Source organism: Girardinichthys multiradiatus, chromosome 2 (genome assembly GCF_021462225.1).
Source record: "Girardinichthys multiradiatus isolate DD_20200921_A chromosome 2, DD_fGirMul_XY1, whole genome shotgun sequence".
In the NCBI taxonomy this organism is placed as follows: Eukaryota; Metazoa; Chordata; class Actinopteri; order Cyprinodontiformes; family Goodeidae; genus Girardinichthys; species Girardinichthys multiradiatus.
Window position 1 is genome coordinate 38,386,348 of NC_061795.1, and position 21,285 is coordinate 38,407,632.

At 43.8% G+C, this 21,285-nt stretch overlaps 1 protein-coding gene and 1 long non-coding RNA gene across 3 annotated transcripts in view; one reads left to right on the forward strand and one right to left on the reverse strand.

Moving 5' to 3' along the window:
• slc41a2a (solute carrier family 41 member 2a) overlaps positions 1-21,285 on the forward strand; it is a 54,031-nt gene that overhangs the window by 20,151 nt on the left and 12,595 nt on the right. Inside the window, exons 3-7 of the mRNA XM_047348804.1 lie at positions 7,681-7,752; positions 7,852-7,996; positions 8,306-8,452; positions 15,254-15,401; positions 16,586-16,665. Of these exons, the coding sequence (XP_047204760.1) occupies positions 7,681-7,752; positions 7,852-7,996; positions 8,306-8,452; positions 15,254-15,401; positions 16,586-16,665 (592 nt within the window). The remainder of the gene's footprint in view (positions 1-7,680; positions 7,753-7,851; positions 7,997-8,305; positions 8,453-15,253; positions 15,402-16,585; positions 16,666-21,285) is intronic.
• LOC124857522 overlaps positions 1-21,285 on the reverse strand; it is a 40,612-nt gene that overhangs the window by 18,626 nt on the left and 701 nt on the right. Inside the window, exon 2 of one of the 2 annotated variants that reach the window (XR_007035617.1) lies at positions 14,244-14,425. This is a non-coding gene — a long non-coding RNA (uncharacterized LOC124857522). Of the gene's footprint in view, positions 1-14,243; positions 14,542-21,285 lie in introns of those variants that run through there. The other variant, XR_007035615.1, reaches the window with a different exon arrangement.

Below are 21,285 nucleotides of genomic sequence, written 5' to 3' on the forward strand. Positions count from 1 at the left end.
TATTCAGCCATTCTTCATGCTCAGTCCAAATGGTTTTTGACCAGGAGGTTATGAAGGAGAGGTAGACTCGGTGAGTATAAAGACGGGCTAAAGGCAGATAATTCTGAGTGCGGCATCGAGTGAATATGTTCCAAAAACAGCTGGGCAGATGTTTGAGCTTGGTATCAATACGCTGCTGCAAGGCTTTTCGATTCCGAAACATTAAGGGGTAACTTGCATTGCTTCTGGTGGATGAAGTGTTTCTTCTCCGAGGGGTGTTAGAAGAGCGGTTTCGATCCTGCGCTGTCGTGTTAGATTCTTCAGAATTGATAAGGCCCCAGTCAGTGTGGTTACTGGTATTTTGAGTGGTGCCCGGTTTAGTAGATCTAGTCTCGCTACAGTTTAACTGATACTTTCCCCAAAATTCCCAACGAGGAAACCAGGCTGGACAGGTCACAACTCTTGAAGGAGCCCTGTGGATAACTTCAGGTTCCCAGTAACCATGGCCTTTAAATTGCAGCAAGGGCCGACAGGCCCAGTCGCAGTGCCACTCCGGGACTCCTCGATCAGGGTGAATCCAATTGCAGCGAATTGTACGGCTGATGCGTTGATGCAGAATTCGTACCCATATTATTAGTCCTTCATCCGTGGGGTCAAGGTTGGAGATTGACCAGGTGTGGTTGGCAAGCTGTTCAGTTGTGGAATCATTTATCCATGTCGGGTTTCTCTGTATTATTTTCTGTATTTTGCTAAAATTATTTTCTTTACCTTCTTGAAAGAGTTCTGTCTGGTTCTTTAAGGGAGGGTGTTCTGTCCAAGGCAGAAAGAAGTTCAAAGTTGTTGTGTTCCAGCATGTCTGGTTGGCATATTTTGAAGGACCATGAGCGACTTTGACATGAGTTAAGTTCCATGGTCCCACTCCGGCTTGGTATAGGATAATTAACAAAAGAATAATGCCTATAAGCAAAGCAAAAAGCCTAAGAAAAGTCTTTAAACAAGACACTTTATCCGTAATCTAGTAGAGGGACTTGTGTTGTCGGGGTCGTCAGGAGGTTCTTTGTCTTCGCCGTTGGAAGTAGCTAAATTACTGAGAGGGATCATATCTGAATGAGTTTCTGGCATGGTTATCCTCGAGAGTGGCCTGCCAACTCCAGTTGATCTGCTTCTTCGGCTCTGTCTACTCGTCCTTTGAGCAGGGTCTGATAAATAGGTGATAGGCAATCCAGGTTCCAGCCCCTTCCACACCCACGTCCACTGGTATACTAGCCAGTAGTCAGGTTGTACCTGTGGTCCGGCAAGCATATATCCTTCTATAACCCGCCGTTGTCTGTAGGTCTCGTAGGCCAACCCGACCTCTGACTGGATACAGATTGTTGTGTACAGCGGGTGGCTGTGAATCATAAGCTCGACCCGATGGCTCGGCCGAGCCGGTATGGTGCAATGCGGATGAGGAGGGTTAGGGTAGACCGTGCTTTCTCTCACTGAGATGGGTAATTGGGTGTTGTTGAAGACATACTTGTCAGGTTGACGCTCTCTTCTCTTGACTTTGCTTGACATTGAAGGTGATGTGGCCCAAATTACAGCTCCGGCCACGGAAACTTCATAATACTTGCCTTGTAATGGTTCCTGATAATGTGGTCCCCATCTGATTCTCAGAACCGCTCCTCTTACTTTAAGGTGGACTGCATTGAATACCCATGGTAGATTTGCAGGCATACCTGGTGAGGGTGCAACTTCAGTAGCTAGCAGGCCATGCCCCCAGCTACCAGGCCAGGACATTCTATGGTATGAGATAAAAAAGTTACTTATATCCCATGGCAAATGGTGAACCTCCACCCCATCGTCAGGTTTTTGCAGATCCATCGCTCTGTGAAACTCTATATGGGAGACAAAATAACTCTGAGTTTGGGTAGTAAGGGGTAAAATCCGCTCTTGGATTGTCCAGTAGAACCAATCCCGAGGGCAGCTGTAAATAGGGAATTCCATGCAATAGGCCATTCCAGGTGCTGGGCCCGATTTTAACCCTGTTGTTTTCAGAATCAGAATCAGAATCAGAAAAGCTTTATTGCCAAGTACGTTTTTGGACATACAAGGAATTTGTTTTGGCGTAGTCGGTGCAATACAGTACAAATTAAACAGTATAAACATATCTACAATATAATATAAATATATGTGCACAGTTTTAAGTGAGTGAGAGTAAATATAGAGCAGTATAAGATGCAAGAGCAATACAACAGTGCAGGTGATCATTGTGCAAGTATGGCTGTGCAAGTAAAGCAGGAGTCCATGCTGAGCTTTAATGTAACGCATAGAGTTACAGGTTACAGGTGTCCTGTCAGCAAAAAAAGGGGGGGTGTGGGGGAAAGGGAGAGTGTCAGGGTGGTTTCCGGGCTTTGTTAACCAGGCTGGTGGCAGATGGGAAAAAACTGTTCTTGTGGCGTGAGGTTTTGGTCCGGATGGACCGCAGCCTCGTGCCAGAGGGGAGAGTCTCAAAGAGTCTGGGACTGGGGTGGGAGGGATCAGCCAGAATCTTCCCTGCCCGCTTCAGGGTCCTGGAGGTGTACAGTTCCTGGAGCGACAGTAGACTGCAGCCAATCACCTTCTCAGCAGACCGAATGACACGTTGCAGCCTGCCCTTATCCTTGGCTGTAGCAGCGGCGTACCAGATGGTGATGGAGTCCATCCTCACCTCCTCCATCACCATCACCAGATGGTGATGGTGGAGGTGAGGATGGACTCAATGATGGCTGTGTAGAAGTGCACCATCATAGTCTTTGGCAGGTTGAATTTCTTCAGCTGCCGCAGGAAGAACATCCTCTGCTGGGCTTTCTTGATGAGGGAGCTGATGTTTGGCTCCCACTTGAGATCCTGGGAGATGATGGTTCCCAGGAAGCGGAAAGATTCCACAGTGTCAATTGTGGAGTCACAGAGGGTGATGGGGGCAGGTGGGGCTGGGTTCTGCCTGAAGTCCACAACCATCTCTACTGTCTTTAGAGCGTTGAGCTCAAGGTTGTTCTGGCTGCACCAGTCCAACAGATGGTCCACCTCCCATCTGTACGCAGACTCGTCACCATCAGAGATGAGTCCGATCAGGGTGGTGTCGTCCGCAAACTTCAGAAGCTTGACAGACTGGTGACTGGAGGTGCAGCTGTTGGTGTACAGGGAGAAGAGCAGAGGAGAGAGAACACAGCCTTGGGGGGAACCGGTGCTGATGGTCAGGGAGTCAGAGACGTGCTTCCCCAGCCTCACGCGCTGCTTCCTGTCAGACAGGAAGTCAGTGATCCACCTGCAGGTGGAGTCGGGCACACTCAGCTGGGAGAGCTTCTCCTGTAGCAGAACTGGGACGATGGTGTTGAAGGCAGAGCTGAAATCCACAAACAGGATCCTGGCATAGGTTCCTGTGGAGTCCAGGTGCCGGAGGATGAAGTGAAGGGCTAGGTTGACTGCATCATCTACAGACCTGTTGGCTCTGTAGGCAAACTGCAGGGGGTCAAGGAGGGGGTCGGTGATGTCTTTTAGGTGTGAGAGCACAAGGCGCTCAAAGGACTTCATCACCACAGAGGTCAAGGCGACGGGTCTGAAGTCGTTAAGCCCTGTGGTCCTTGGTTTCTCGGGAACAGGGACGATGGTGGAGGACTTGAAGCCGGCTGGCACATGACATGTCTCCAGTGAGGTGTTAAAAATGTCTGTGAAGACTGGAGACAGCTGATCAACGCAGTGCTTCAGGCTGGCTGGTGAGACAGAATCCGGACCAGCAGCTTTCCGGGGGTTCTGTCTCCTGAAGAGTTTGTTGACATCCCTCTCCTGGATGGAAAGAGCCGTCCTCGGCGTGGGTAGGGGGCTGGTGGGGGGGAACTTCAGGGTGGGGGTTGGAGGTGCCAAGGCCCTTCTTGAGGTTGGGGAGGTGGGGGTTGTGGATTGTGGCTGCAGCTGTTGGGGGGCGTTGTGGGGGATGGTTGCAGGACTGTCCCTTTGTCTTTCAAAGCGGCAGTAGAACTCGTTCAGGTCGTTGGCGAGGCGTCGGTCGTTGATGGAGTGGGGTGCTTTCGGCTTGTAGTTGGTGATTTGCTTGAGCCCTTTCCAGACAGACGCAGAGTCGTTGGCTGAGAACTGGTTTTGGAGCTTCTCAGAGTACAGTCGTTTGGCCTCTTTCACTGCCTTGCCAAACTTGTACTTAACCTCTCTGTATATGTCTTTGTCCCCACTCCTGAAGGCCTCTTCCTTATCCAGTCTTAACCTTCTGAGTTTAGCTGTGAACCAGGGTTTGTCGTTGTTGTAACTCACCCTGGTGCATGATGGTACACAGCTGTCCTCACAGAAGCTGATGTAGGAAGTCACAGCCTCTGTGTACTCGTCCAGACTGTTGGTAGTAGTCCTGAACACATCCCAGTCTGTACAGCCTAAACACGCCTGGAGATTATCCACAGCCTCACTGCTCCACTTCCTTGTCGTCCTCACAACAGGTTTGCAGAGCTTTAGTTTCTGCCTGTATGCAGGAATCAGGTGGACCATGATGTGGTCGGATTGGCCCAGTGCAGCACGTGGGACGGCGTGATAAGCGTCTCTGATGGTGGTGTAACAGTGATCCAGAATGTTGTCCTCTGGTCGGACATTTTATAAACTGTCTATATTTGGGGAGTTCGTGGGTGAGATTACCTTTGTTAAAGTCGCCAACGACGATTACTAAGGAGTCCGGGTTGGTCCGCTCCACACTCAGTATCTGGTCGGCGAGCATGCGCTGTGCGACCTGCACGTTAGCTTGCGGCGGGATGTAAACACCGACCAGGATGAACGAAGCGAACTCACGGGGGGAATAGAAAGGCTTACAGTTTATGATGAAGGCTTCCAGGTCTGGAGAACAGTGCTGCTGAATCACTGTCACGTCGTTGCACCAACCACTGTTGAGGTAAAAACAGATTCCTCCACCTTTCGCTTTGCCGGAGAGTTCCGTGTCTCTGTCCGCTCTGTAGAGCTGGAATCCTGCCAGCTGCAGCGCAGAGTCAGGTATTAATCCACACAGCCACGTCTCCGTGAAGCACAAAACTGCCGATGAATAAAAGTCCCTGTTTTTCCTCAACAGCAGTTGTAGTTCCTCAATTTTGTTGGGAAGTGAGCGCACGTTAGAGAGAAATATTCCAGGTAACGGTGTTCGTAGTCCACGCTGGCGAAGACGTACCAGCACCCCAGCCCATTTCCCTCTCTTCCGGCATTTCACCGCGTGAGCAAAGGTGAGCGCACCTTTGACCAGAATGTCCAAAAATTCCAGAGCAGTAGGCAGAAAAGTGGGAAAGAACTCCTCTGGTGTAGTAGCCCTGATGTTCATGAGTTCTTCTCTGGTGAGAGAGCTCCGGGTTACAGTGTGACAGAAGGCACGTCCGAGAGTCCCAAATCTGTTGTTACTTGGAACCCTAGGTAGTTCACTTGAAACTGTCCAAACTGGCATTTCTTGAGATTCAGCTTCAAACCTGCTGCTGTAATTCTCTCCACCACTGTTTGCAGTCTCTGTAAATGTTCTTCTTCAGTGTCATCTGCAATAAACACATCATCTATGTACACCGTTGCTCCTATGTCACCCAGAACTTCCATCACGGCTGACTGGAACACATTAGGGGAGTTCTTGTACCCTTGGGGTAATCTTTGCCACACATAACTTTTTCCTTTGTGTGTGAATGCCGTCTTGCCTTGTGATTGCTTTGCGAGTCTGAGGGAGAAAAATCCATTTGCTAAGTCAATACAGGATTTATATTTTTTGACTCTTAGCGTCTTCAATGCACCCTGGGGATTGATTAGGCTGGCCCGGTTTGCTATCTTTCTTCGATTGAAGACCAGCTATAAAAAAGTTTTTTTGTTGGGCTTTTGCAGTAATTACCACAGACACCATTCAAAAAAAACAAACAAACAAACCCCCCCCCAAAAAAAACCCCAGCTTATTCATTGTTTGATCCTAGCACATGTTTGTTCTAGATATTCAATGGGGCTTATTGTGGTGGACAGCACACAAATCAGTAAGCATTGCAAAATCATTAATCTTTTAAGTTTAAACAGAGAACTGGTATTTGATTCCAAAAAATGAAGTGACTTGTAGAAACAGAGCTTGGGTGAACTTATTTCTATTATTAAACTGTGTAAACATTATCAGTTGAAGACAAAGTACTCTCCTGCTTTCATAGCGTGGTATAGTTAAAGGAGTACTGTCCACTCAGATCTTCTTTGAATTCTGCTAAAGTTAAAGTATCTGAGATTATTTTTTTCAAGAAAGGATTCCAACTCTTTCTTGAGTTAATTTAGATCATGATAGTCCTCCTCCTTTAACAGAAAACCTGGATGTATTTCCTTATAAGCATAACTGGTTCGAAATCACATTCTATTCCTGAAACGTACTCCATACTGCGTTGGTGGAAAAGGGTAACAATAGCTGTGGAAGATCCTACTCTATAATAAAATAGACGTCTGTGTTTTCACGGACTCCTCTAAAACCCCTCAGGCATGTGCAGGTAAGGCGAGAGTCTGTAAGACAGTCATAGATGGTAATTTAAAACAGTGGTATCTGAATCTGTTGTGCCTTCTGTCACACTGTAACCACTAATTTCAATATATTTTCCCCTGGATTTTACGTATGTGATTGGTCAACACCAGTGAATAATGGGGGAGTTGGCAGAAGTTTTTATTTTATTTTTTAATCTAGAATCATAATGTGTCCTCATGTGCACACCCCCTTATATGACCTCAACATTTACCCCCTCCCCTTACAGGTGTCTCCACTGTCTCTTACAGGGTGATGCAGCTGCCCTCTAAGGCCAAATTATCTGAGGAAAAATTTATTCTTGTCATAGGAATAAACTATAAAAAACTTCTTATGAAACCTAGGGACACACATTAAAGAAACAGGTGCTGTCCTTGAGATGCAACCTCTGTGTCTGGGATTCATCCCACTGTTTCCAAGATTAATCTACACCGTTTCCAGTGTTAGTCCACCACATTTCTGACAGGACCTGTATATTCTGTCAGCATGGACTGAAATGTAAAAAATGCAGAGATTTTAAATGCTAGATTTGATCAGGAGAAAACCAACAATCATTTCCTCAGAATTGCATTTTGGACTTGCTGCTGTAATGGAAAATTCTTTTGAAGTGTGGTGACTTTCCCTTTACCTCTCTCCTGTGACCTCTGTGTTTTATCACTCAGAGGAGAGGGACTCCAAATTCATTATCAGGAGTTTTATGGTTAACACTCCCTGCAGTGTTATATCTCAAGGGAGGATAGATGGGTGCCCTCATAAATAACTTTGTTACCTCTGACCCGGGGAGGGTCTAGGGGCCATATTTCTAAACTCTTTTTGAGATAACACCCACAATTTTGGTATAAATACTGTTTTTGAATTCTGTTCGTTGCTCTGCTTTTCTGACTTGTTCAGTGACAGAGTATTCAAACGCTGAAAGCCTTTGAATAAACTTTTAAAGACAAAGTCCGGTCTTTCTCCCACTTTGATAAGAAAATCCACTACACTGCATAATTTGCAGCAAAGCCAAAATGAAAATTAATAAAAATAATTGCCTGCTAATAATGGGTTTGCAGATTTAATCAATTAAACACCTCATCTGAAAGCATTTCATTGTTTTTCCCAAACTAATTTACCTCACTTTGGTGAAATACATTTTGTTCTGATTGTTTTTCAATTTTCTACATATTTGATGTTGCTAGGTTAATGCTGGAAAAATAGAATCTACTAGAGAAAGGTGGATGCTGATTGGTGGAAACCTTGCGCTCAAACAGGTGCATTTTTTTTTTATCTTGACATGTTAATTTAACTAATGAAATCAGGATTTCTTCCAGCAAAGATTATATTATTTTTCCTATTTTTACATTCTCCAGTTCCAAGCCACAGTTCTGGGACTGTTGGCTTGTCTTATGGCGACTCTGTTGGGCTGGATGGCAGATGGACAGATGCCCTTTAGCCACATAGTACTCCTCTGTTCAACCAGTCTTTCTACTGTTTTCATGGCATCACTGCTACAGGGTAAGTACTGTCGCTGGACCTCTCTTTAGCCATAACTCCATAGTTATCCATGACTGAATAATCCATAATTAACAGTGTTATTTTTCATGTAATTTCCAACTAGTTTCCTGGAGCTTGCATTGTTTATTCAAAACTGTACATTAATTGTGCATCAAATGCATTCATCTAAATGAAAGTGCAACTTTACATGTATACATTTTTTTATGCATTTCTACTTTTGGTTTAAAAATTGGGTAAAGTTTACAAAATTAATTAACATCTTAATGAGAATTTCATGAGCAAATTATTCTTGTCTTGAACCTTCTTCAGGCATCGTTGTGGTGGGGGTGATCATTGGCTCCAAGCGAATGGGGATCAATCCTGATAATGTGGCCACGCCCCTGGCAGCCAGTTTTGGTGATCTCATCACGCTTGCTTTGTTGGCGTGCTTCAGTCAATGGTTCTATTCCTTTATGGGTAAGAGGAATGGGAAAACTTTGGTTTGAAGATTTAAATGGTACAAGCTAAAGCTGCTGATTAAAATTTAGAAAGGGGCTTTGTTTTATGACTTGATACTGCAGCACTAATTCATGTCAGGGTTCAGGGAAGCTGGCTCTGTTTAGTCTAAAGAATGGTTTCAGGGTTGGAGAGAATGAGACAACGAGGCCACTCTGTGATTTGAGTTTTGCTGGGTCTTATTTCTGTCCCTCATGAAGGGGCCCAGGCCTCAAGGGAGTTAATTTGGTGATTTCTTTCCTATGTCCAGTCAAAACAGATGCTGCACACCTCTTGAACACATGTCTGATGATGTAAACTCCCTTGCAAGGTTATCAATAAAAAGCTGGTTGAGTGACGACCATCAATCTCTTTTTTTTGTTAAATACGATTTTTACCACAACATCGTGAAGAGAATTATACACATATACTACTATGGAAACATCCTAAATAATAAGAATGATATTGATGAAATGTCAGCCAATGAGCATTTATTAATCTTTCAAGGACAAACACAGATCATATCCTTCTGAGTTTTGTCCTGCTTCCTGTTCATTTTCTCTCCTCCCTGAGTTCCTTCTCCCCTCAAAAAAATATTTAAAGGTAATTTTCATAAAACTTGTTTGACAGCTCGAGTGGCAAGTTGACAGGTTGACCTCCCCAATGACCCCAACTCCCACCCCACACGTCTCTCCTTCTCTCCCCTCCCACACCTTTTTCTAGAACTTTTTAGAACAATTATTTCACTCCCAACTCTGTATATTTCCGGTCAGAAGAGATATATAAAAAAGAATTGGAGCAATCCTCGAGCATCAGCATTCTGTTTTCCCAACATACAATTGATCTTTATATTCTCCATGTCAGCATTTCTCAGTCAGGAACATTTGCTTTCCTCATCTGATGTAAAAAACATGTAATCACTCTAAAAGCAGGGGGGGAAATTAATTTAAAAGAAATAGTAGTGGATACCATTTTAGAGAAAAACAGAGCTCAGTCTTTTTCTCTCTTTTCTCCTCAATATTCTGAATACAGATACCTTTCATACAATTAAACAAAATACTCTTTAGAAAAAAAAAAAAAAAAGATCAGGCAGTCTTTTCAACTTTCCCCAGCAACTAACATCATACTGGGGTTTCATCTGACAGACCCTATGGTCCTAGACTCAAAAAGAACAATCTTGCTTTCATCAGTCAAATTAATGCTACACCGTTTCTCTTTAGTTGAGTCAATGTGTTCTTTGGCAAATTGTAAAGGGACACATTTTAGCAGAGCAGCTCAGCATTTTTTACACTAATTTATGCTTTCCTCTGTCAAAGTAACTTTTTAAGTGTGCTTTGATTAATTGGAACAACCCATTTTACTCAGAGAGGAAAGCACTATGACCATCATGTACAACATCTGCCACCTTTGTCTTTAAATAAGAGCCACCTGTTTGACATCTGCTTGTTCCCAAAATGAATGACTGAACACCACTCTGCTGTTGTGTTGAACACATTCTTTTTGATCCGATCCAAGTCAGTACCATAAATATCATGACTGTTGGATCTGTTGATTTTCTATTACTCTACTACATCTTGAACTGCTGTTATTTTAAACACAGCTGTATATTTTTGGAGAAGCTGAAGGGGAATGTGGTGGCTTGGAGTTGCTGCTAGACTCTGCTCATCCTCTCCATCCTGGTTTCTGTGGCATTGTCGACTTTGATCCACATCGCTGTTCTGTCAGCAGGATCATTCGTCTGAGCTGCGGAGCTCTGCTGCCCCTCCAAAGTTACTGTTGGAGTTGTTCCCCAGAAACTCCTGCGTGCTCGTTTGTTTTGGTAAAGCTAAATAACACAGAGTCTGCACAGTTTCTTTTGCCCCGGCCGGAGGAGAGGTGTTCCAGCTAAGTCACCAGAACACTTCTGACTTTTCCTCCCCAAAGACAGGGTTTTTATTCAAAAGCAAGGCGTGTACAATTACAAAGAAAAAACACATATTTTTAGCTGAGTGTCTGGTTGAACTCTTACACCTGGCATTCAGCTGTCTGTTCAGACCTTCACAACAATCCTGTTATTCTACTTTTGGCTGTTATCTGAGACATGTACAGAAATATCTTCACTGGTGCCGGGCTGACCACAGCCAAGTCAGACACACACACACACACCTGTTTTGAGCAATCCACTAAGTTACACAGTACATTTCATTTCACACATTATTAAACCTAACTTGAGCTTAGCAATGCAGACCCTATTAAGTATTTTAAATATTTTCCAACATTACCATGGGCTTCTTGGCAGCTTTTCTGATTATTGATCTCGTTGGCAGGCCTCTCAGTTTAGGTGGAAGGCCATGTCTTGCTAGATTTGCAGCTGTATCATACGCTTTCCATTGTAAGATTAGTGATTGAACGTTTTAACTGACCTGTCTGCTGTGTTTCTCGGTCTTCATCATGATGTTTGTTCACAAATTTTCTCTAACAAACCTCTGAGGTCTTCACAGAATACCTAGATTTATACTGAGATTAAATTACACGTAAATGGACTGTTTGATAATTAGCTGAGTTCTGAATCAGTTGCACATGAACGAATCAAAACATTTCACAATTATGTGCCACTTCATGTTGGTCTATCACATTAAATCCCCACAATACATTTAAGTTTGTGGTTGTAATTTGGCTAAAAGTGAAAACGTTCAGGAGGTATAAAACCTTTTTGAAGATTTTGTTTAGTGTTTCATATCCTATGTTGTTTTTCTTAAGTTATCCTCTGTGAAGAGACTTTTGATTAGAGCTGTACCAAAAAATGCATCATATGACTTTGGTTTAAAAAATCAACATATATACCTTAGTTTTAATGTTTAAAGTAATGTTCTGACTTTTTAAACTGACCTGAACAACTGAAAATAATTACAGAAATACATTGAAATACATTGTGGAAACTAAAACCTTTTAGGAGCTTTGCCAGTCCAGCAACCTCTTCCATTTGTTTTATATTTTAATTCAATTAGATCACCATCCTCAGAGAAACATCCTTGCCATGGCGACAATGTACAGCAAATTACGCTTACTCTGTCTCTTGTTGGTAATAAGTAGGACATAATTCATTCAGTGTCCAGAGCGCACGGGTGCTGATGAGACATTTGGTTTACTAAAGCACATACACTTTATTGTCAAAAGTATTTGTCTATCTACATTTACATGTACATTAATTTTGATGACATCTTATTGTTAATCTATAGATTCCACTTTGTTGATGGACCCCCATTCCCAGCAACTTTAACTATTCTGGAAACAATTTCCTCATGTTTATATTGATATTCTTTTATTCTTCTCTAATATAGCTACGTCCACTGAGAACTGAAGCAGTTCTGGTTCTGCAGCCTCCACTGTAATTCATCTTATATGTTCTTTAAGGTTGAAGGCAGGACTCTGTGCAGGCCAGTCAACTTTCTCTACTCCAAACTGTATACACTGCAGCCATGGAAGTGATCAGAACACCTGAATCCATTGATTTAGTGACTGTGGCATATTGGAAAGAGTGGTCATCTTGCAATCTGATGGTTGTGGGTTTGATTTCAGCTTCTTCCTGCAACATCCAGATATGCCCCTGGGAAAGTGTTAGGGTTTGAAAACTTTTGTTTATCACTCATGTCTGCTCTAAGTGCTTTTCCCTCCTACATGCCATAGAAAGGGATATGGGGGAGGCGAGTGAGTTATGATTACCAAGTCCTCACTCCCTCTCTGTTTAAAATCAAGACACATGAACCCTAACCTTTCTGACCCCCCCCACACACACACACCCTGAATGTTTGTTGAACTGTGTGTGAACCAGCATGTATAAATAAAGAGAAGGGGTGCCAACACTTTGTAGTCTGCACTGCAGAGCTACCCTTGCAAGTAAATTGACTGTATCGTTCTTGCCTCTGAGTTGACTAAATAATACCTAACAGCAAAGCACTTAACCTTATGTTGTGTGTGTTTGAGAGTGTGATGGGGTGAATGTGGCTCTAGTGTAAAGCACTTTGAATGGTCGGTATGACTGGAAAGGTGCTGTAGTTCAGTCCTTTCACCATTTAGTGGTGTGACCCAATACTTTGGCAATATAGTGTATATGCTAATTATGATAATAATATTTGATTTATCACACCCCCAATTTCTCACAATTTCTACTGGCTCAATATAATATAATGCTATGTGGATTGACAAATTGTTTGTCTTACAAATAAATTGAAAAAAGAAAATAGGAAAAACTTAATTACTCCTTTCGTCTATTCTGTTTTTTCTAATTATCATACCTAAGTCTCGATCTGATAAGACAAAATCGTCCAGATCCAAATCTGAAAAAATGAAATAAGATGCAACTAGTTAGAAACTGGACAAAATGATGTTGGTAATGATATTTTTTTATACATACCAATGACCACGGTTGGCATAGGATGACAGAGAGAGGTATCCCAATCCTTGTGGTTTTTAGTATAACAATGACCATCAGTGGGACCCTTTGTGGGGTTCCTTGAGACGACATTGTTGTAAATAAGCGCCGTTTAACTAAATAATCTGTACTGAAACTATCTCTGTAGTTATGCTGCTATAGGTTTAGGCTGCTGGAGGACATAACAACCACTTTCACCCTCTTCGCTACATTCTCACACTACTCTCCAATTTTGCATTATTTGCTGTTATTTCAGCTTTTAACTTTGTTCTCTCTTTTCTCTTCCTAGAAGCTACACCTGGCCTGGCTCTGTGTCTGCCTGTGACACCTTTCTGGAGAGGGGAATTGTCCGAGCTTCTGCTGGCAACAACTTAATGCTCACCCTCTACCGATGATCCACATAGCCCTGTCTTTTAGTGTTTAACCCTTTCTCTCTCCTACACATGGAAATTGACTGAGCTTTTACTGTGACTAACTCTATGTGCTCTCTTTCAGAATCTAACCTTGAAAACTGGCTCAGAGTTTATCTGTTCTTTCTTTCTAGGTGAAACGACTAAAGGAGCTACATCCATTAACATTTACTTTTCCTTCCCATAGAAAGTACTTCTGGATCAGTGCTTCTCTGTTCTTTTTGTGTCTCTGCTCTGTTCTCTCAAACCCCCAGTCGGTCGTGGCAGATGGCCGCTCACACTGAGCCTGGTTCTGCTGGAGGTTTCTTCCTGTTAAAAGGGAGTTTTTCCTCTCCACTGTCGCTACATGCAATGCTCAGTATGAGGGATTGCTGCAAAGTCAAAGCCAGTGACTGTCCACTGTCTCTACATGCTCATCCAGGAGGAGTGAATGCTGCAAGTCACTGACTGGATGCAATCTGCTGGGTTTCCTTAGACAGAAAAACTTTTTATCCAATCTGAATAAATAACTAAATCCGACTGCACTGTTCAATGGTTAGGATTAATTGGAATGTATGTACCTGACAGTTGTGAAGTGCCTTGAGACAACATGTGTTGTGAATTGGCGCTATATAAATAAACTGAATTGAACTGAAATTGTATCTGTATTCAAAATATTGAGTAGAATAGAGCTCCTTTTTTTCTCTAAAATGGTATGCAATACTATTTCTTTTCAATATTCTTATTCCCATCCCCTGCTATTACATAGAGTAACTACATGTTTCTTTATGCATTCTGTCAGATGAGGAAAGCAGATGCTGAGGAATACTGGAGAATATAAAGATCGATGGTATTCGGGGTCATGGAGGCGGTCAAACTGCCACTCGAGCTGTCAAAACGTTTGAAAAGTACCTTCTTACATTTTCCCCTCATTGGGCTCAGCTGTTAATTTTTTTAACCTGATTACTCTCACCTGCTCTCCATGCCGTTTCCTCTCTTCTTCTCTGTATTTGAGCCCTGGTTTCCTTCTCTCACTGCTGGATTCTTCCATTATTCTGCTCTTTTCCTTATGCTCCATTCTTTGCAACATGGTCCGTCATCTTGCCCAGTGTGCTCTTCGTGCCAGTATCGGAGAAGGCAGTGGCACATAATAGTCTTAAATGAAGTAATGAAACAGACAAAAGGTTCTCCTCTCAGAGCCGAATCACGGGGGACTTTATCACAGAGCATCAGTATTCTTCTTAAACATAATCACAAAAATTATCCTGATACATACAGGGTGTATATACTGAAAGTCAGGTAATTGGTGTGTATGTGAGAATACCAACCAATCCACTCTCATCTTGTGAGTTACATAAATCATCTGGCTCTAATCTGTAAACATTTCCCTGAACCTTTTAGACAAATTCCTCAAGTCACATACTGGGTCAGCTTGACCCGACAGCTGCAGGATATTTATGACATTGCAGAACAATTCCTCTTTTCCTATGCCGGGACATATTCTTATCTAAACTGCTGTTGAACTGGGCTTGTGTGCTATTTGGAAATTAATCTTTTCTCTTCCACACCAGATGTAAGTCTTTTTGTTGTTTATTAAATACAGTTGAGTATTTCACCCCTCTGCCTCCATGCTTACGTGCACTTAGGCCCTACTGCAAACAAAACCTAACAAGCAAATGTCTGCTCACTCAGTGCAAAACGGGACTCTAGCCTAACCAGAACATTTCACTCCCTATCCGTGCCTTTCATTCCCAGGCACAGCTCATGACTGCACCGCCATAAATTAGGCCTGCAGCTGCAGGAAGAAGAATACTTTTATCAAGTTACACCAGCACTGTAAAAATATAACACCTTAAAAATTCTATTTTACCAGTACAATTCACACATAACATACTTTTGGGCAACAAATGATGCATTTCAACCTTTTTTGGCATTAGTTTTAGAGATGCTTTATAAATAATTCTAATTCATATTTTTTGACAGAGCTTTATCCGTACATATTGTACCTGGTGGATCTTTTGTATTTGTGTCTGATACCTGTCTGGATGGTGGTCTCTTCCAAACATCCAGCCAGTCAAATCCTGCTCCGTACAGGCTGGGAGCCAATCATCACAGCAATGGTCATCAGCAGGTACTCATCGTTGCCTTTTCACTTGGTTCAACATACATTTAGAAATCTTTATGTTTTGCTCATATATTGTAGGTGTTGGAGAAGTTGTAACTTACACTCACGGGCCACTTTATTAGGTACATCTTGCTAGTACCGGCTTGGACCCCCTTTTGCCTTCAGAACTGCCTTAATCCTTCGTGGCATAGATTCAACAAGGTACTGGAAACATTCCTCAGAGAGTTTGGTCCATATTGGCATGATAGCATCACACAGATGCTGAAGATTTGTCAGCTGCCATTACACCACCACCAGCAGGCTGAACCGTTGATACAAGGCAGGATGGATCCATGCTTTCATGTTGTTGATGCCAAATTCTGACCCTACCATCCGAAGGTTGCAGCAGAAATCAAAACTCATCAGACCTGGCAACATTTTTCCAATCTTCTATTGTCCAATTTTGGTGAGCCTGTGTGAATTGTAGCCTCAGTTTCCTGTTCTTAGATGACAGGAGCGGCACCCGGAGTGGTCTTCTGCTGCTGTAGCCCATCCGCCTCAAGGTTGGACGTGTTGTGCGTTCAGAGATGCTCTTCTGGATGCCTTTGTTGTAAGAAGTGGTTATTTGAGTTACTGTTGCCTTTCTATACGATCGAATCAGTCTGGCCATTCTCTGACCTCTGGCAACAACAAGACATTTGCGCCCACAGAACTGCCGCTCACTGGATATTTTCTCTTTTTCGGACCATTCTCTGTAAACCCTAGAGATGGTAGTGCGTTAAAATCCCAGTAGATCAGCAGTTTCTGAAATACTCAGACCAGCCCGTCTGGCACCAACAACCATGCCACGTTCAAAGTCACTTAAATCACCTTTCTTCCCCATTCTGATGCCCGGTTTGAACTGCAGCAGATCGTCTTGACCATGTCTACATGCCTACATCCATCGAGTTACTGCCATATGATTGGCTGATTAGAAATTTGCGTTAACAAGCAGTTGGACAAGTGTACCTAATAAAGTGGCCAGTGAGTGTACATTTACCATTCAATTTAAAAACTTCACTCCAGAGCATTATAAAAATAATTATTATTAACAGATGAATACATAATAGTTAATAGATTATTAACATATTTCTCCTTTCCGAAAAACCTTATCAAATTTAAATTTGTGTTTCGCCATTGGGACATTCACTAACTTGTAATTTGTCTTTTAGTATTGGAGGGCTTATTCTGGACAAGACTGTATCAGACCCAAACTTAATTGGAATTGTAGTTTATGCACCTGTCATAAATGGTAAGTTGCTGCCTTCATTATATGCTAACATTTAGTACAAGAATTACATTTAAAGAAAGACTTTGAAGATACAAAGGTCTGATGCAGAAAGATTAAACATGTTATTTAAAAATATATGTTATCATCTGTAACACATAACCTAAAATTTCAGGGGTGTAAAAGATTAAGCCACCACTTGTTCAAGGATGCACTAGATGATAACCCCCCCCCCCCCCCCTAAAAAAAAAAATAACATGGTTGCATGTTTAATTTATAGTAAGTCAAATTTTAAAATTAAAAGACAAAAGCTTGTAGTCATGTTTAATTAGATTAGAATTAGACAAATAGAATTATTAGTTAAACATAGGGTGATTTTATTTCAACCAGGTCCATATCATATGTACGGATCTATGCATTGGATCTGGAGGAATTCTGAAGCTGGATGTAAAACTCCCAAAGTAATCTGGGCACAGCCTCTTTTTATAGGGAGTTCAGACAATACATACAGTACTGTGCAAAAGCAGGTAGGTGTGAAAAAATGCTGTAAACTAGATATTTCTTTTTATCAATTTACAAAAGGCAAAAAGAGCAAAAAAAAATAAAAAATCTAAATCACATCAATATTTGGTGTTACTGCCCTTTGCCTTCAGACCAGCATCAATTCTTGCCGGTATACTTGCAAAAAGTCAGGGATTTTGTAGGATTGTAGTTAAGTGCATGATCAACCAAATATACCAAACAGGTGCTAATGGTGCTAGTCCCTTTTCCATTGCAAGGACTTTCAGACATTATCTGGGATTTTGAAAGCCCACGTGCGTTTAAATACAATGTTACCAGAGTAACTTTAATTTTCCGGGTTTACACTTTCCTGAATAAAAGGTCCTGTCTGGGGGGTAGGACTTTCAGATTGCTGTGGGGTGGGACCAAAGGAAGAGGTCATATGATAGATGGATGATTGCATCCAGGTCCAGGCTCTTTGAGCATTGTGGGGCTTGTGAGCATTGGTGAAGCCACAGGTCATACACTATGGCAAGACTGAGGTACCAGGTACCCTGCAGGACATGGGTGCACCAGGTAGCCATGTACTCTACGAAGAAGTTTGGCCAGAAGTGGTCCTTATGGAAGAGTTGCAGCCAAAAAGCCATACCTCTGACATAAAAAGAAGGCCAAGCGACTATGAATGAAAACATAGGAACTGGTGTTCAGAAAAATAGCAGCAGGTGTTCTGGAACGATGAGTCAAAATCTGAAATATTTGGGTGTAGCAGAAGGCAGTTTGTTTGCTGAAGGGCTGGGGAGCAGTAGGATAATAAGTGTATGCAGGTAACAGTGAAGCATGGTGGCGGTTCCTTGCCTGTTTGGGGCTGCATTTCTGCAAATGAAGTTGGAGATTTGGTCAGAAGGCGTTCCCAGGCCAGCTGAGAGACATAGTTCCTCCAGCATGTCCTGGGCTGTCCCCTGGATCTCCTCCCGGTGGGACGTACCTGGAACACCTCCCAAGGAAGACGTCCAGGAGGCATCTGGTATAGATGCCCGAGCCATCTCAACTGGCTCCTCTCGATGAGGAGGAGCAGCGGCTGTACTCTGAGCTCCTCCCGGATGGCCGAGCTCCTCACCCTATCTCTAAAGAAGTGCCCGGCCACCTTACGGAGGAAGCTCATTTCAGCCGCTTGTATCCAGGACCTCGTTCTTTTGGTCATGACCCAAAGGTCATGGCCATAAGTGAGGGTAGGAACATAGAAGGACCGGTAAATCAAGAGCTTCGCTATTCGGCTCAGCTCTTTTCCGCACAGCGTCCCCATTACTGCGCCAGCTGCACCGATCCGTCTATCGATCTCCCACTCCATTCTCCCTCACTTGGGAACAAGACCCCAAGATACTTGAACTCCTCCACTTGAGGCAGTAACTTCCCTCCAACCTGAAGAGGACAAGCCACCCTTTTCCGGTCCAGAACTATGGCCTCGGACTTGGAGTGGCTGATCTTCATCCCAGCCGCTTCACACTAGGCTGCGAAAGGCCCCAATGCATGCTTTAGGTCTTGGCTAGAGGGGGCCAGCAGGACCACATCATTTGCAAAAAGAAGAGACGAAATCTACTGATCCCGATTCCAGGATCCCCTTGGCTGCGTCTAGAAATCCTGTCCATAAAAGTTATGAACAGGACTGGTGACAAAGGGCAGCCCTGCCGGAGTCCAACAGGTCCGACTTAGTGCCGGCAATGCGGACCAAACTCCTGCTCCACTTGTACAGAGACCGGATGGCCCCTAATAAAGGGCCCCCGATTCCGTACTCCTGGAGCACCCCCCACACGGCACCATGAGGCACACAGTTGAATGCCTTCAACAGGTCCACAAAACACATGTGGACTGGATGGGCAAATTCCCATGAACCCTTGAGTACCCTCCAGAGGGTGTAGAGATGGTCCAGTGTTCCACGGCCGGGACGAAAACCATACTGGTCCTCCTGAAGCCAAGGTTCGACCATCAGCTGGACTGTCCTCTCCAATACCCTGGCATAGGCCTTACCAGGGAGGCTGAGGAGTGTGATAACCCCCATAGTTGGAACACACCCTCCGGTCACCCTTTTTATGAAGGGGGACCACCACCCCGGTCTGCCAGCCCAGAGGCACTGTCCCCGATCGCCACACAATGTTAAAGAGGCGTGTCAACCATGACAGCCCCACAACATCCAGAGACTTGAGGTACTCAGGGCGGATCTCATCCACCTCCGAAACCCTGCCACCGTGGAGCTTTTTAACCACCTCGGTGACTTCAGCCTGGGTGATGAAAGAGTCCAACCCCGAGTCCCTAGCCTCTGCTTCCACTAGGGAATGCTTGATGGCAGGACTGAGGAGATCCTTGAAGTACTCCTTCCACTGCCCAATAATGTCCCCAGTTGAGGTCAGCAGCTCCCCACCCCCACTATAAACAGTGTTGGCAAAGCACTGCTTTCCCCTCCTGAGGCGCCGGATGGTTTGGCAGAATTGCATCGAGGCCAAATGGTAGTCCGTCTCCATGGCCTCACCAAACTCCTCCCAGGCCTCACGGTACCGGTCAGCCCCCTCAGGAGTCCCACAAGCCAACCACGGCTGATAGAACTCGTTCTTCAGCTTGACACCATCCCTTACTGCCGATGTCCACAGCTACGGGCGGCAGCATCGACAATAGATGTGGAGAGCACGGTCCACTTGGACTCTATGTCTCCAACCTCCCTCCCGGAATCCGGTCAAAGCTCTCCTGGAGGTGGAAGTAGAATACATCCCTGGCCGAGGGCTCCACCAGACGTTCCCAGGAGAGCTTCACTATATGCTTGGGCCTGCAAAGTCTGTCTGGCTTTTTTCTCTTCCAGTGGATCCAACTCACCACCAGGTGGTGATCAGTGGACAGCTCACCCCCTCTCTTCACCCGAGCTTCCAAAACATGCGGCCGAAGGTCTGAAAACACGACAACAAAGTCCAATAACGAAACACCACTTGAATTCAGATCGGGGAGGCCATTCCTCCTGATTACGCCTCTCCAGGTGTCACTGTCGTTTCCACGTGGGCGTTGAAGTACCCCAAGAGAATAATGGAGTTCCTGGGAGGGGTGGGGTGGGATCCCAGCTCCGCCGTACCAGGCAACGTCATGTGCATTGATTGTGTGGTCCTCATGAAGGTGTCTTAAACCGCTCTTTGTCTGACCCGTCACCCAGAGCCTGTTTGCCATAGGAGACCCTAGCAGGGACATTTAAACCCCAAACAACATAGCCTCTATGATCATTTGAGCACTCAAACCCCTCCACCACGTTAAGGTGGCGGTTCAAGGCAGCCAAGATCATTAAGAACTATCTTCATCGTAAAGTAGATCAAGAAGTCCTGGAAGTGATGGCATGGCCCCTACAGAGCCCTAATCTCAACATTATTGAGTGTGTCTTGGATTACATGAAGAGACAGAAGAACTTGAGGAAGCCTAAATCCACAGAAGATCTGCAGTTAGTTCTCATCCAAATGTTTCACTCCTGAGGTTCCATGGTCTTAATTTCTTACATTTCAAAAAAGGAAACTGGTATAAAGTTGATTTATTTAAAACGTAGTCAAACGGTAAAATCCTAAATAAACACTTTTATTTAATTTAATTATGCTGAGAGCTTTTGTGGAAGAGTGTGGCCTTACTAAGTTAAAGCAATTAACACAAAACTCAGAGTTCTCTCTCCTTCCAGTCTTCATGGGGGAACCTTTTATTTCTCACAATGCACAAAACATCTTCATCACAAATACCCAAAAGTTCCCCGTCTTCAGCTCTTACAGGGCATATTTATACAAATACAAAACATTAGTGCGTATGTGAAACTCTTGACCAATCTGATTTACCGTCTTCATCTACACACATGTTCTGGCACACACAACATTGAATTCTCAGCCGTAGTTAAGGGAACACAAGAATAGCGTTGCATCTGCAAGAAATCAAAACCGGTCTACGTGACGGTTGTACCATAACAATTTCATTATTCTTATCAACTCCTCATTTCAAAGCTGAACTGGACCGCTGTTTTTCCCATTTTTTGGCCAAACAAGAGTCAAACTGGCCTCTTTCCAGGCACATGCTGTCTCAGACACACAAACACATCAATAACCACATAAATTGCTTCGACACTTCCCAAACATT